The following is a 15,663-nucleotide window of genomic DNA, read 5'->3' on the forward strand; positions in this document are numbered from 1 at the left end:
GCCACCGGGAGTTCAGGTAGGTTATTGCGGACTGAGCGGAGGTGTTCGGCGAAACGATCGCCCAACCTCCGCTTAGTCTCCCCGATGTAAATCAGCTGACATCTAGAGCAGCGGATGCAGTAGATGAGGTTGGAGGAGATACAGGTGAACCTTTGTCGCACCTGGAACGACGGCTTGGGTCCTTGAATGGAGTCGAGAGGGGAGGTGAAGGGACAGGTGTTGCATTTCTTGCGGTTGCAACGGAAAGTGCCCGGGGAGGGGGTGGTACGGGAGGGAAGGGAAGAATTGACAAGGGAGTTGCAGAGGGAGCGGTCTTTGTGGAAGGCAGACATAGGGGGAGATGGGAAGATGTGGCGAGTGGTGGGGTCATGTTGGAGGTGGCGGAAATGGCGGAGGATTATTTGTTGTATTTGCCGGCTGGTGGGGTGAAAGGTGAGGACTAGGGGGACTCTGCTCTTGTTGCGAGTGCGGGGATGGGGAGAGAGAGCAGTGTTGCGGGGTATGGTTGAAACCCTGGTGCGAGCCTCATCTATGGTGGCGGAGGGGAATCCCCGTTCCCTGAAGAACGAGGACATTTCCGATGCCCTGGTGTGGAACGTCTCATCCTGGGAGCAGATGCGGCGTATGTGGAGGAATTGGGAGTAGGGGATGGAGTCTTTACAGGGGGCAGGGTGGGAAGACGTGTAGTCCAGATAGCCATGTGAGTCAGTTGGTTTGTAGTGTATGTCGGTCAGAAGCCTGTCCCCTGCGATGGGGATGATCAGCCATGATCACATTGAATGGCAGTGATGGCTCGAAGGGCCGAATGGCCTACTCCTGCACCTATTGTCTATTGTCTTGTGTGTGAAGGAACTACAGATGCCGGTTTACAGCCAAATGTGTCAATAGACAATTGACATTTTTTTTGTTAAACATTCCATATTTATTTTAAAATAATATAACATTACATGAAAACAATGTTACTTGTTTTTTTTATGCGACATAGAATTAAAGAATGGCAAGTAAAAATTAAAACTGTTGGCATCAAATACTGAAGTCGAGATGTTGCACTGGTCAAAAGGTGTACTGCAGGTGCACACGACACACCATATTGTGCTTCACCATCATGGTCTTTGAATGGAGGTTGAATATGGTATCTGGTAGTAGTCGAGATTTCAGATGCCCAGCCCAAAGGCACTGACAATGCAATACATAGTCTTATTCTCCCATCTCATGGTGCGGCTTCCATCAGCATTGTTGTCCCAATAACAGGAATTAGCTGTGTGCAGACCAGCTCCATTGACAATAGACAATAGGTGCAGGAGTAGGTCATTTGGCCCTTCCAGCCAGCACCGCCATTCAATGTGATCATGGCTGATCATCCCCAATCTGTACCCAGTTCCTGCCTTCTCCCCCTATCCCCTGACTCCGCTATCTTTAAGAGCCCTATCTAGCTCTCTGTTGAAAGTATCCAGAGAACCGGCCTCCACCACCCTCTTGAGGCAGAGAATTCCACAGACTCGCAACTCTGTGTAAAAAAGATTCCTATACAAGGTCTACGTGTCACAACCATAGAGCAGGCTGGAAAGCACAACTGAGTTTAGTTGACAGCTTGATGTTGTGTTGGTTCAACACTCGTGCGTGCAATCGTCCAAGTGCTTGACTGGCTTTGCTGATTCTCGTTGAGATTTCCTTGTCCAGGGAGCCATCAGATGATATTACACTTCCCATGCATTTGAAGGAGTCACGGCTTTCAGCGGGGCGCGGTGCTGCAGAGTCTGGGGCCGGCTGGTGGATGACTTCTGTTTCGTGCTGAGGCTGAGTGTGAGACCACAAGCCAGTGCTGCTTCTGCAAACTTGGTCACAATGAACTGGAGGTCGGACTGCTCGTGAGCCACGAGGGCGCAGTCATCCGCAAGAAGGGCTTCGAGAATGAGCCGTGCGTGCGACTTGGTTTTGCCGTTCAGTCGTCGAAGGTCAAAGAGAGATCGGTCCAGACGGTACTTCAGGTACACGCCACGGTCGAGGTTCCGGAGTGCGTGACTCGGGACGCAGGCGAAGAAGAGGTTGAAGAGTACAGGGGCCAGAACGCAACCTTGCTTCACTCCAAAGGTGTTAATCGCTGGTCGACGCAGACCGCACCCGTAGTCGGGATCGAACCCTGGTCTCCGGCGCTGCAAGCGCTGTAAGGCAGCAACCCTACTGCTGCGACATCATAGCCTTTTCTTTTGCTGTTTGTTGTGGGTTTACAGAGTACTGCGTTTACATATTTTGTGCTGCTGCAAGTAAGAATTTCATTGCTCTACCGGGGACATATGACAATAAAACACTCTTGACCCTTGATAAACTGAGACCAAACACCTTGTGTTTTGATGGGTTGTACACTGTGCAAGCTGTAGGTGTTTTGCAATTGAAAGTTTGAATGAAGCTAAGAAGTGGAGCTTCTCTCAGATGTTCGTGGTGCAGCAGAAACATTGGTGCAAACGCATCCCATCGTACCTTTGAAGCAGCTGAAGTGCTGAGTCGACAGAAATTGTCGGTGCAATTTCACAGAGTGGAAACTCAAGTCGACTTACCGACTGAACTAATTAAATATTTAGAGGAGAACAGTACAGCCAGATCGAGAGTTAGAGCTACAGAACTGTTGAAATGGAAAATAGCCGTATGGATCGATTTTAGTGGTAGGATGATGCATGGTCTGGAAATTCTATTGATAACAGCACTGGAAAGATACTAAGTACTGGAGTAACACAGAGGGTCAGACAGCACCTGTGGAGAACAGGGATAGGAGGCGATCCATGAACGGTCCCAACCCGAAACAACCCCCATCCAATTTCTTCAGAGATGCTGCCTGACCCGCTGAGTTTAGTTTAGTTTAGTTTAGAGATACAGCGTGGAAACAGGCCCACCGGGTCTGCGCCGACCAGCGATTAACAGCGCTGCATTCGCTGTAAGGCAGCAACTCTACCGCTGCTCCACCGTGGCCGCCCTTAAGCCAGCATTTTGTGTATTTTTTTGGAAACCAACATCCGCAGTTTAGTTCAGTTTTCGTTTAGTTTAGTTTAGAGATACAGCGTGGAAACAGGCCCTTTCGCCCCACCGGGTCCGCGCCGACCGGCGATCCCCGCAAACCAACACCATCCCACATCCAACACCAACACAAGACCTGTACATCTTTGGAGTGTGGGAGGAAACCAGAGCTCCCGGAGAAAACCCACGCAGGGTCACGGATAGAAGGTACAAACTCCGTACAGACAGCACCCGTGGCCAGGATGGAACCCGGGTCTCTGGCGCTGTGAGGCAGCAACTCTACCCGCTGCGCCACCGTGCTGCCTTTAAGCGGTGCCGAAATATAGTGACTATGCATGAGTGGCTTGTGCAAAAGAATTTCACTGTGTTTGACTGAACTTTGGTGCCTTCCCTCACAGTGGGAAACTTTGCTTCCACTGTGTGGGGATGTCTGTGTTAAAGACTATCGTGTTCTGTGCTCTTTTTTATTCGTATGGCTGTATGGTGACAACACATTTCACTGTACCAATAAATGTCTCTTGTCTTGTCTTGTCTTGTTGTGCATACGTGACATAACGAAGCGTTGAACCATTGAAGATTGCAGGTTGGTAGATGAATTGGCCATCGTAAATTGTCCTTCCTGTGCAAGTGAGTGGTAGAATTGGGGCGGAGATGTGTTGACGGATGTGTGGGCGGAATAACATGGGTCAGGATTAAAAATGGCTACTTGCTGGTCGGTGTGGATTCGGTGCGTGTGTTCTCCCAAGATTCCTTATCTTCATCGTGCATTATGGAAAGAGTGCATATAAGATTCACGTGGATGCTGCCAGGACTCATCATCATGTACATCTGTGCCATTCATTGTATATTTTCCCCTTGCGTTCGACCTCACCTCACACTTGCTCGGATTAATAAGAATCCGACGGGTAACTTTTTCCACACAGAGGGTGGTGGGTGTATGGAACAAGCTGCCAGAGGAGGTAGTTGAGGGTGGGACTTTCCCTTCATTTAAGAAACAGTTGGACAGGCACATGGATAGGACAGGTGTGGAGGGATATGGACCAAGCGCAGGCAAATGGGATTAGGGTAGCTGGGATATTGTTGGTCGGTGTGGGGGAGTTGGGTCGAAGGGCCTGTTTCCACACTGTGTCATTCTATGACTCTAAACTCCATCTGCCATTTCCACACCCATACACTTGGACAGATGCATGGACTTGAAAGGTTTTGAGGGATATGGGCCTAACACTCTAACTTCAAGTAACCCTTGCTTTCCCTCTATCTCCATCCCTCCCCCACCCTAATTCTCTGACAAGTTTCACTGTCCTGATTAGTTTTACTGATATTTTACTGATCAGAACGGGTGTCAAGGGTTATGGGGAGAAAGCAGGGAAATGGGATTTGGAGGAGGAGATCAGCCATGATTGAATGGTGGAGTGGACTTGATGGGCTAATTCTACTCCTATACCGTGAACCTGTGAAATGGTATCCTCGTTGTCACCTTCCCCTCAGCTAACAACGCCCCATTCTACATTTCCTTGACCATTGTCTGCTTTGATCTGTTGTTTTCACACCTCACCCCACCTTATCTCTCGTCCCCCTCTCCCCTGAGTCTCAGTCTGAAGAAGCAAAGATCCTACAGCGAGCAAGATGGTCCACTCGACGAAAAACGACGTAGAACGGTCATGGGCAGATTCATGGGTAATTTAAGGCCCCATTTAAGTAACCGGCTTCCGTCTCCGCACCAAAGATCCCATAGGATAACTAGTGCGGAGACGGAAGCCGGTTACGGAAACATCCTCGTAAAAATGAAAGTTATTTGGTAAAAAATTTGAAATACTGAGAGGTAGTGATCAGGAGGACAGGTTGAATGAATGGGACAATTTAGTCGATGAAGCCAGGTGCTTTGATGAGGGCCATGATCTGTAGACTTTTAGACTGTGGAGATACAGTGCGGAAATAGGCCCTATGGCCCACCGAGTCTGCACCACCCCATACACGAGCACTATCCCACACACTAGGGACAATTTATAATTTTACATAAGCTATTTAACCTACAAACTTGTACATCTTTGGAGTATTGGAGCACCCGGAGAAATCCCACTAGGTGACTACGGGTGCTGTCTGTACGAAGTTGGTAGGTTCACCCTGTGACCACGTGTGTTTTCTCCGGGTGCTCCCGTTTCCTCCCACACTCCAAATACGCGCGGGTTTGTAGAATAATTGGTTTCAGTAATTTGCCGCCATTGAGGGGGATAGAACTAGTCAAGTCAAGTCAAGTTGGGTTATTGATAGGGGACGATCAGCCATAATCACAATGAATGGCGCGCTGCTGGCTCGAAGGGCCAAATGGCCTCCTCCTACACCTATTTTCTATGTTTCTAAGTCACTTTTATTTCTATAGCACATTCAAAAAACAACTCTCGTTGACCAAAGTGCTTTACATTGGTGGAGGTTCTAGTGTTTGGGCAGGCGATTGTTGGTCGGCTTGGACTGGAATGGTCGAAGGACCTGTTTCCACGCTGTATCTATAAAACTATTAAACTAATCTATAAAACAAATTCTATTTGCCTTTGAGGTGAAAATGATATTTCATCCATGAGCATCCCAATATCTCCCCTCCTCTGAGAATGGTTATGGATGACATTTTCTGATGGGCATTAAGAGCCTTTGTGATCATAGTCCAAAAATTGAAAATATGCTATGAAGAGGTTACGTAAAATAAAGAGCATTCTGCATTGGTAACTCACCATTATTTAAATTGAATCTATTGGAAGGAACTGCAGATGCTGGTTTACACAAAGTTCTGGAGGAACTCAGCGGGACAGGCAGCATGTCTGGAGAAAGGTGACGTTTTGGGTGGGGACCCTTCTTTAGACTGAGAGTCGAGGGGAGAGGGAGACGAGAGATAGAGATGGTGATGTGGTGGGATGTAGAACAAATGAATGAAAGTTATGCCAGGAGTAGAGTCTGGGTTAAACATGGGGGTAGAGTCAGAGAACAGGGGGAATCACTGAATGGCATCCAATGCATTTCGTTGTCTCTGTACTGTACACTGACAATGACAATTAAAATTGAATCTGAATCTGAATCTTTACAAATCACAAGAGGATTATCCCTCTTGCCCGGGCAACTTACAACTCAATGGTATGAATGTTGATTTCTCTCACTTCAGGTAGCCCCGGCATTCCCTCTCTCTCTCCATCCCTCCCCCACCCAAGTCGCACCAGCTTCTTGTTTTCACCCAACAAACAGCCAACAATGGCCTGTTTCCTTCGTCATCGTTACTTTTTTGCATATCTTTCATTCATTGTTCTTTATCTCTCCACATCATCGTCTATATCTCTCGGTTCCCTTATCCCTAACCAGTCTGAAGAAGGGTCTCGACCCGAAACGTCACCCGTTCCTTCTCTCCAGAGATGCTGCCTGTCCTGCTGAGTTACTGCATCTTTTTGTGTCTATTTTTTTTTCATTTATATACACACACACATACGTACACACACACGTACACACATGTACAAACACACACGTACACACATACATGTACACACACACGTACACGCAAAAAACAAACAGTTATTGTGCAATAATAACAATAATAGTCTATGTCCCTCCCCGGCTTGTGATTGATCAACTTAGATCCCCAAATTAGCCATTCACATCCTCCCCTTATCTTCACAGACCAATCACAAAGTGAACAAACTCTTTAACTAAAATCGAAACTATTTTCTTTAATCTAATCTTTAATGATGTTTTAATCTTCTATCTAATCGTTAACTATTATTTAAGATAGACACAAAATGCTGGAGAAATGCTGGAGTGGGACAGGCAGCTTCTTCAGACCCCGATCCTTCTCTCCAGAGATGCTGCCTGTCCCATTGAGTCACTCCAGCATCTTGTGTTTATCTTCGGTGTAAACCAGCATCTGCAGTTCCTCCCTGTCCGAAGTCAATTGTCGGATTGGTTGAGATGTAAGTGTCAGTCAAAATAGGAGTTCCTTTCCAACTCAATTCTGGTAAATTCTGCAATTATTAAACAAGTGCATTCACTTTATATTTTCATGCTTTTAATTGTATTATTTCTTAAATTGGCTTGGAAACTCCCCTACATTTATCCCCTGAGACATTCTCCGTAGAGGTGAGGTGTGGGTGTGGGGTGAGGATGAGGGGTGGGGGTGAGGGGTGAGGGTGGAGGTGTGGGTGGGGGTGAGGGATGGGGGTGGGGGTGAGGTGTGGGTGTGAGGGTGGGGGCGAGGGGTGGGGGTGCGTATGGGGGGGGGGGGGGTGAGGGTGGGGGTGAGGATGATGTGTGGGTGTGGGGGTGAAGGGTGGGGTTGGGGGTGAGGGGTGGGGCTGAGGGTGAGGGTTGAGGGAGGGTGGGGGTGAGGGGGGCGTGGGGTGGGTGGGGGTGAGGGTCGGGATTGAGGGGGTGGGGGTGAGGGTGAGGGGTGGGTTGGGGTGAGGGTGGAGATGGGGGTGGAAGTTAAGGTTAGGATCACGTTACTGAACCATGTGGACGCGGTAAATGAACGCGATCAGAGTCAGAGGCGAGGGGAACGCAATGACGAGGAACACAAAACAAACAGCTGGTGAAAGCTTCGTGGATTAATAACAGGAATCACACACACACACACACCCAGGCGGGCTTTTAAAATCCATGGCAAGGGGAAGTATTTAATGGGAACATTGCAAGGAGGGATTGCCCAGCCAGGCGGTTGCGTTCAGCAAATGATAACTTGCGGTGGGACTGAAGGCGAATTTGCCCTGCAGCGGTGAGCAAAGATGTTATAGGCTCCGCTATAGGATCTTTGGCGGTGAGAGAGGAGGTGAAACTGACCCGGAAGAGGAGCAGAAACCTACATGTTGTAGTTGGAGTCGCAGCGACCCTGGCATCTCGCAGCGTTTCCCCAGATCGGAATCAATCTGATCTCAGCCTTTACTTATCATCCCAGCAGTAACAGCGGAGCAGAGATAAACCATTCGCTTGCACAATGCTGGCTCGCAAAGTGACACTGGCGACTTGCGCTCTCAACCAATGGGCTTTAGATTTTGAGGGAAACCTTCAAAGAATTTTGAAAAGTAAGTTTTCATAGAAAAGTCTTGATGACATTGTAACCCCTCTCTCTCTACCTGGGAAGTGTATCGTTTCAATCGGAAACATTTTTTACATAACTCGTATAAAGCCATATTGATTTGATTGCAATTGTTTATGAAGGAACTGCAGATGCTGGAAAAATCGAAGGTAGACAAAAATGCTGGAGAAACTCAGCGGGTGAGGCAGCATCTGTGGAGCGAAGGAATAGGTGACGTTTCGGGTCGAGACCCTTCTGAGACCACAGCCCACTGTCTCCGCATCTTCCTTTCTTCTTCCCGCCCCCACATCAGTCTGAAGAAGGGTCTCGACCCGAAACGTCACCTATTCCTTCGCTCCATAGATGCTGCCTCACCCTCTGACTGCAATTGTTTATAACTTATCCATGTTTTGTGCTTGTCAACATTTAAGAACTGCTATGTTTTAATTTTTCAATAAAATACTTTCCTTTTAAATACACACAGGCATTGAGATAGCAAAGTCAAAAGGGGCACGATACAGACTTGGACCGGAACTGGAAATCTGGTAGGTAAAGTTGGAGAACTATATGCTTCTCTAGTATTGAAAAACACTATAGTTACAAAGTGCTGGAGTAACTCAGCGAGTCAGGCAACATCTCTGCAGAAAATGGATGGGTGATGTTTTGGGTACCTGAAAATGAGTTTGTCATGACACTGAGGGTCTTTTTCCATGCAGAATGATATGATCCCGACCTTCTTGATAAGTATGCAAAGGTTACAGAGGGACGGCAGGGGAATGGTGTTGAGAGGGAAAGATAGATCAGCCATGATCAAATGTCAGAGTAGACTCGATGGGCCGAATGGCATAACTCTGCCGCTATGACTTATGAACTTATAAAAAAAACTTTTGCAAGTTGCCCTTTGATTGGTCTTTATGATGATAATCTTCTTGTCGAGTCCACACACAAGATTAGAAGTTGTTCAGCCAGAACTGAACACACTTCTCGGCATCTGCATACCATGGTGCCTGTCTTGTCGTTTCTTGTGCTTCTTGTGCGTGGTGGTGGAAAAATGAATGGAAACAGGGCAGCGACGTGAACGCTCTTTCCTCGTGATGATAATGATATATACTGTATGGTCACATGTACCTAGGTACAGTGAAATTCTTTTGTAAATCTGGTATGGATGAGCTTATCAATAGTGCCCATACTATAGATTAAGTAAGTAAGTAAGTAAGTTTATTGGCCAAGTATTCACATACAAGGAATTTGCCTTGGTGCTCCGCCCACAAGTAACAACATGACATACAGTGACAGTTACGAATGACTCAGAAAACACTAAACATTAATAATAATAAAACATTAATGATAAAACACCATTGATCAAGCATGTGAACCAACAAAATACCAGATCAAAGGGAGGCTACAGATTTTTGGCTGTTGAGTAGAGCAACTACTCGTGGATAAAAACTTTTTTATGTCTGGCTGTGGCAGCTTTGACAGTCCGGAGTCGCCTTCCAGAGGGAAATGATTCAAAGAGTTTGTGGCCAGGGTGAGAGGTGTCAGAGATGATCTTGCCCGCTCGCTTCCTGGCCCTTGCAGAGTACAGTTCATCAATGGATGGAAGGTTGCAGCCAATAATCTTCTCTGCTGATCGGACGATTCGCTGCAGCCTCCAGGTGTCGTGCTTGGTGGCTGAGCCAAACCAGACCATGATAGAGAAGTTGAGAACAGACTCTACGATGGCCGTGTAGAATTGAACCATCATTGCCTGTGGCAGATTGTGCTTCCTCAGCTGCCTTAAGAAGTACATCTGTTGTGCCTTTTTGACTGTGGAGTCAATGGTAGCCCCCCACTTAAGGTCCTTGGAGATGATGGTTCCCAGGAACTTAAAAGACTCCACAGATGTGACTGTGGTGTTGTTGATGGTGAGTGGGGTGAGGGGAGGGTGAGCTCTCCTAAAGTCTACAATCAATTCCACTGTCTTAAGAGCATTGAGCTCTAGGTTGTTGCGAAGGCACCAGGACGCCAGCTGTGTCACTTCCTGTCTGTAGGCAGATTCCTCCCCATCCTGGATCAGTCCAATCAGGGCTGTGTCGTCCGCAAACTTGAGATAAGCACAATCATAGATAAATACACAAGTGCAGTGATTGTAGTGTAATATAGTAGGCTTCACCGAGGCAGTACACATACAGTCGCCTTGTTTCTGACGAATTTTCTACGCTGTTGTCTGCTGGGGCAACAGCATTAGTGCAAAAAACAACAAGAAGCTGGTCAAACTGGTTAAACGAGCTAGCTCAGTGCTGGAGGGGAGAGTAGACTCTGGGATGGATGTGCTTGAGAGGCGTATGAGGCACAAGGTGCAGGTCATCCTGAAAAACCCCGGGCATCCCCTCCATGTAATTCTGGAGAGTCAAAAGAGCACTCGGAACAACAACCGGCTCCTCTCCCTGCCCTGTAGAACGGTGCGGTTCAGGAGATCCTTCACCCCTGCAGCCATTAGATTTTATAATTCGGACCGCTAGGCTGTAGGGGGATGCATTTTGCAATTTTTAATTTTTAATTGTTAATTATTGGTCTTTTTAAGTATTTATTGCTCTCAGGTAGTGTCCACATTGTATTCTATGTATTTTCTGTCTGCGTTCGTTTTGAATCTGTGGGTTTGTTGGTTGGGGGCTTCTGGACATCTGAATTTCCCTGAGGGGATCAATAAAGTATTTATAATAATAATAATTATTATTTCCAAAGTTCTTACGAGTGCAGACTTACCTTGGCTGTAAAGGCCCGTTGTCATGGCGACACTGATCCTCTCCACAACCCGCCGCCATCTTGAAATCGGTCCTTTGTCCTTTGACTCTGACATTGCTGAAAATATTGTGAGAATCCCTCTGGTGGATCTGTAGTTAAAGGGCAGCTTTCAAAACATTGATTCTTTAGAACACTTTCCGAAAAGACATTAGACACAAAACACTGGAGTAATTCAGCGGGTCAGGCAGCATCTCTGCAGAAAAGGAATAGTTGACGTTCCGGGTCAAGGCCCTTTTTCAGACTGACAGTCAGGGGGGAGGGAGGGAAACGAGAGATATGAATAAAGAACACAGGACAAATGAATGAAAGATATGCATAAGGAGAAATCAAAGGCAACAATGTGGCACGGTGGCGCAGCGGTAGAATTGCTGCCTTACAGTGCCAGAGGCCCGGGCTCGATCCCGACTACAGGTGCTGTCTGTCTGGCTTGGTGTAAATGTAAAATTGTCCCTCGTGTCTGTGGGGTAGTGTTAAAACGTGCGGGGATCGCTGGTCGCCGCGGACTCGGTGGGCCGAAGGGCCTGTTTCCGCGCTGTATCTCTAAAACTAAAACAATGATCAGGGGAAAGGTGTTGCCCGCAAGTTGATGGACTTATTCAATGGTCTTATGTTGCATTCTGTTTCATTCCCCGTTCTCTTCTTTCAGTGGATATGGCTGTGCTGATCACTACCTGGAATCTGACACTGTGCTGCACTCCTTCCAAATGCTGGCAGAACTCTTGGCCTCTCCAACTACTGAAGACATCATTTGTGATGTAGGCATGTGAGTGGATGAAATGCAGAAACGTAAATGTTATTCTAAACTTCTTTACATCGGTGAGACCAAGCGCAGGCTTGGCGATCGCTTCGCCCAACACCTCTGCTCGGTTCGCACATCATCGGTGCCCCGCTCCCTGCCATGGATGCCCTCCACCGAAAACGGTGTCTGAGACGGGCTGGGAAGATCATTAAAGACCCCTCCCACCCCAACCATGGACTGTTTGCCCTCCTCCCATCAGGGAGACGGTACAGGAGCCTCAGGTCTCGTACCAGCAGGATGAGGAACAGCTTCTACAATTATACCATCACATTGCTGAACTCGGAGTCCCGCCGATAGATTTCTCCGGTCCCTCCGTCCCCATTGTTTAATTATTCTGTATTTTTGATTATTCTGTATCTTCTTTTTTTAAAATTTCTATATGCACTACTACTACGGACTGACGCAAAACTGCATTTCGTTGTACCCATACTTAGTATTTGTGCAATGACATTAAAGTTGAATTGAATTGAATTGAACATTTTCTTTTTGAAAAAATAGCCAACCTGATCTCCCGGTGGCTCAGCACTTCAACTCCCCCTCCCATTCCGAATCCTACTTTTCTGTCATGAGTCTCCTCCATGGCCAGAGTGAAGCCCACCACAAATTGGAGGAACAGCACCTCATATTTCACCTGGGTAGTTTACACCCCAGCGGTTTGAACATTGACTTCAGGTCGTCCTTGCTTTCCCCCTCCTTCCCCCTCCCACAGCCCACTGTCTCCGCCTCTTCCCTTCTTCCCCCCCCCCCCCCCCAACATCAGTCTGAAGAAAGGTCTCGACCCGAAACGTCGCCTATTCCTTCTCTCCGCAGATGCTGCCTCACCCGCTGAGTTCCTGCAGCATTTTTGTCTACCTTCTAAACGAACCATGTCATTTACATCTGAGATTTTACCTATGCCACACATTCAATGTTATTCTATTGCAGATATCATTTAATAATTATGTTAAAGCATGTATTGAAATAAATCAAATGGTATTTTTAAATAAGAAAATAGCATTCACTGCAACTGAAGTCACAGAGTGCCGGAGTACATCAGGCAGCATCTCAGGTGAAGACAAAAAGTAGAAACAAAGAACTGCAGATGCTGGTTTATACCAAAGACAGACGCAAAGTGCCGGAGTACAATTTGTACTCGCTAGAATTTAGAAGATTGAGGGGGGATCTGATTGAAACTTACAAAATTCTTAAGGGGTTGGACAGGCTAGATGCAGGAAGGTTGTTCCCGATGTTGGGGAACAAGGGGTCACAGTTTAAGGATAAGGGGGAAGTCTTTTAGGACATTTTTCACACAGAGAATGGTGAATCTGTGGAATTCTCTGCCACAGAAGGTAGTTGAGGCCAGATCATTGGCTATATTTAAGAGAGTGTTAGATGTGGACCTTGTGCCTAAAGGGATCAGGAGGTTTGGAGAGAAGGCTACTGAGATACTGAGATACAGGATACTGAGTTGGATAATCAGCCATGATCATATTGAATGACGGTGCAGGCTCAAAGGGCCGAATGGCCTACTGCACCTATTTTCTATGTTTCTATGTTTCTATGAGTAACTGAGCGGGTCAGGCAGCATCTCTGGAGAAAAAGGATGGGCGACGTTTTGGGTCGGGACAGTCTGAAGAAGCGTCATCCATCCTTTTTTTCTCCAAGATGCTGTCTGACCCGCTGAGTTAATCTGAGCTGTATCTCTAAAGTCTAAAGAATGAAATCCTGACAGTGGACAGCTTCTGTAGAGAGAGGTGAACAGAGTTGGCATTTTAGACTGGCATTTTAGAACCTTTTGTTCTAACTTTCACATAGTCCGTCCGATAGTTTCCTGGCCAACATTCCTGATCCAAGGTCTTATTTTCAGATTTATTTAATTTTTATGGTGCTTATCACACTTCTTGGTGCTGGGCGCTTATGCTTCAAAGTTTAGAGATACAGCGTGGAAACAATCCCTCGTCCCACTGAGTCCAGCCCCACCTGTGATCACCCCTACACGCGAGGGGAATTTACAATTTTAACAAAGCCAATCGCCCTGAAAATCTATACGTCCTTGGAGTGTGGACCGGAGGAAACTGGAGTACCCAGAGAAAACCCACGTGGCCACGGGGAGAACGTACAAACTACACACAGTCAGGATCGAATCCGGCTCCCTGGCGCTGTAAGGTGGCAACTCTACCGCTGCGCCACCATATCGCTCATTAATTTAGCCACATTGCTGCCAACCCTACTACTAAGAGATTAAAAAAAACATTAGTTAAAAAGATTGGTTGAATAAGATAAAGGTTCATAAGTCATTGTTTTAAGCTCTCCGTCTTTTTTCTTGCACTCCAGGCCAGTCATGCATAAAAGTTCCCTCTACAACTGCAGGGTGATCTTTCTCAACAAGTAAGTTTGAACTAAGTTTGATCGTTTCGCCGAACACCTCCGCTCAGTCCGCAATAACCTACCTGAACTCCCGGTGGCTCAGCACTTCAACTCCCCCTCCCATTCCCAATCCGACCTCTCTGTCCTGGGTCTCCTCCATTGCCAGAGTGAGCAACAGCGGAAATTGGAGGAACAGCACCTCATATTCCGTCTGGGGACCTTGCGTCCGTATGGCATTAACATTGAATTCTCCCAATTTTGCTAGCCCTTGCTGTCTCCTCCCCTTACTCAACCCTCTAGCTGTCTCCTCCCACCCTCCCATCCGCCCGCCCTCGGGCTCCTCCTCTTCCTCCCCTTTTCCTTCTTTCTCCCCCCCCCCACCCCCCATCAGTCTGAAGAAGGGTTTCGGCCGAAACGTCGCCTATTTCCTTCGCTCCATAGATGCTGCTGCACCCGCTGAGTTTCCCCAGCAATTCTGTGTACCTTCGATATTCCAGCATCTGCAGTTCCCTTTTGAACACATAGTTTGAACTCTACTGCTTTTGTGTGTGTGTGTGTTAGATGTTCCAGTGGTTTTGGTGAACGTTGTACAGGTCCACCACCGATTTTCCGGCAATTGATGGTCTGGCACTGGCTCGAAGGGCCGAATGGCCTACTCCTGCACCTATTGTCTATTGTCCTTTAATCCGGACAAAATCACAAGAGCATTGCGTGTGGTGCACGCTCTTTTGAGACATGAGCCTCCGTCGTGAAAGCGTTAATTGTTTAATGCTTTGATCATTGTTCATTCTTTATTTAGGTTTCTTGCAGTCCATGGTGCTTTATAGGGATGGGAGGGGTATAATTAGCGGGTCAGAGGTGTATTGTTGAATTATTATTACATGACCTCTGTTGGTCCGCTAACATGGATAATCCAGCAAGACTCTGGGACCACGGGTGCCAGAAAATTGATGGTGTATATGTGCAACTTTTTTTACATTTAGCATTCTCTGCACCCTTTCAAGCTTGACAACATCTTTCCCATCACATCGTGCCCCAAAACTGAACACAATACTCTCAGTGTGTTTACCCGACCTCTTCCTCTCGTGATTTTGTACACCTCTGTAAGATCACCCTCATCCTGCTGCACTCCAAGGAATAGAGTCCCAGCCTGCTCAACCTCTCCCTATAGATCAGTCCCTCGAGTCCTGCCATCATCCTGATAAATCTGCTCTGAGCCCTTTCCAGCTTGACAATATCTTCCCAATAACATGGCAACCAAAATTGAACACAATAGTCAAAGGGCCTGCCCCACTTACGCGATTTTTTTTCGGCAACTTGCCGGCACCCCGTCATAGTCGTAGCAGGTCGCCGAACATTTTCAACGTGTTGAAAATCCAGCGCCGACCAGAAAAAGGTACGACTCTTTGGGCGACTGCTCACGACCAAACAGGCGTCACCCCGCGGACATGTCGCCTGTATGGTCGTGAGTAGTCACCCAAAGAGTCGTACCTTTTTCTGGTCGCCGCGGGATTTTCAACACGTTGAAAATTTTCGGCGACCTGCTGTGACTATGACGGGTGCCGGCAAGTCGGCGAAAAATCGCATTTGTGGGACAGGCCCTTAAATGTGGCCTGACCAACATCTCACAATGGAATGATATTATCCAAACTCTTTGTACTTCAGAAATGCACTT

The 15,663-nt window shown here is 47.2% G+C and overlaps 1 protein-coding gene across 1 annotated transcript in view; it reads left to right on the forward strand.

The window, feature by feature from the left end:
• Positions 1-7,802: 7,802 nt before the first annotated feature.
• nadsyn1 (NAD synthetase 1) overlaps positions 7,803-15,663 on the forward strand; it is a 64,120-nt gene continuing 56,259 nt past the window's right edge. The window contains exons 1-4 of the mRNA XM_033038700.1: positions 7,803-8,063; positions 8,541-8,601; positions 11,490-11,606; positions 13,956-14,009. Coding sequence (XP_032894591.1) covers positions 7,976-8,063; positions 8,541-8,601; positions 11,490-11,606; positions 13,956-14,009 — 320 coding nt within the window. The 5' untranslated portion in view covers positions 7,803-7,975. The remainder of the gene's footprint in view (positions 8,064-8,540; positions 8,602-11,489; positions 11,607-13,955; positions 14,010-15,663) is intronic.

The sequence above is a fragment of the Amblyraja radiata genome, chromosome 20 (assembly GCF_010909765.2).
Source record: "Amblyraja radiata isolate CabotCenter1 chromosome 20, sAmbRad1.1.pri, whole genome shotgun sequence".
Lineage (NCBI taxonomy): Eukaryota > Metazoa > Chordata > Chondrichthyes > Rajiformes > Rajidae > Amblyraja > Amblyraja radiata.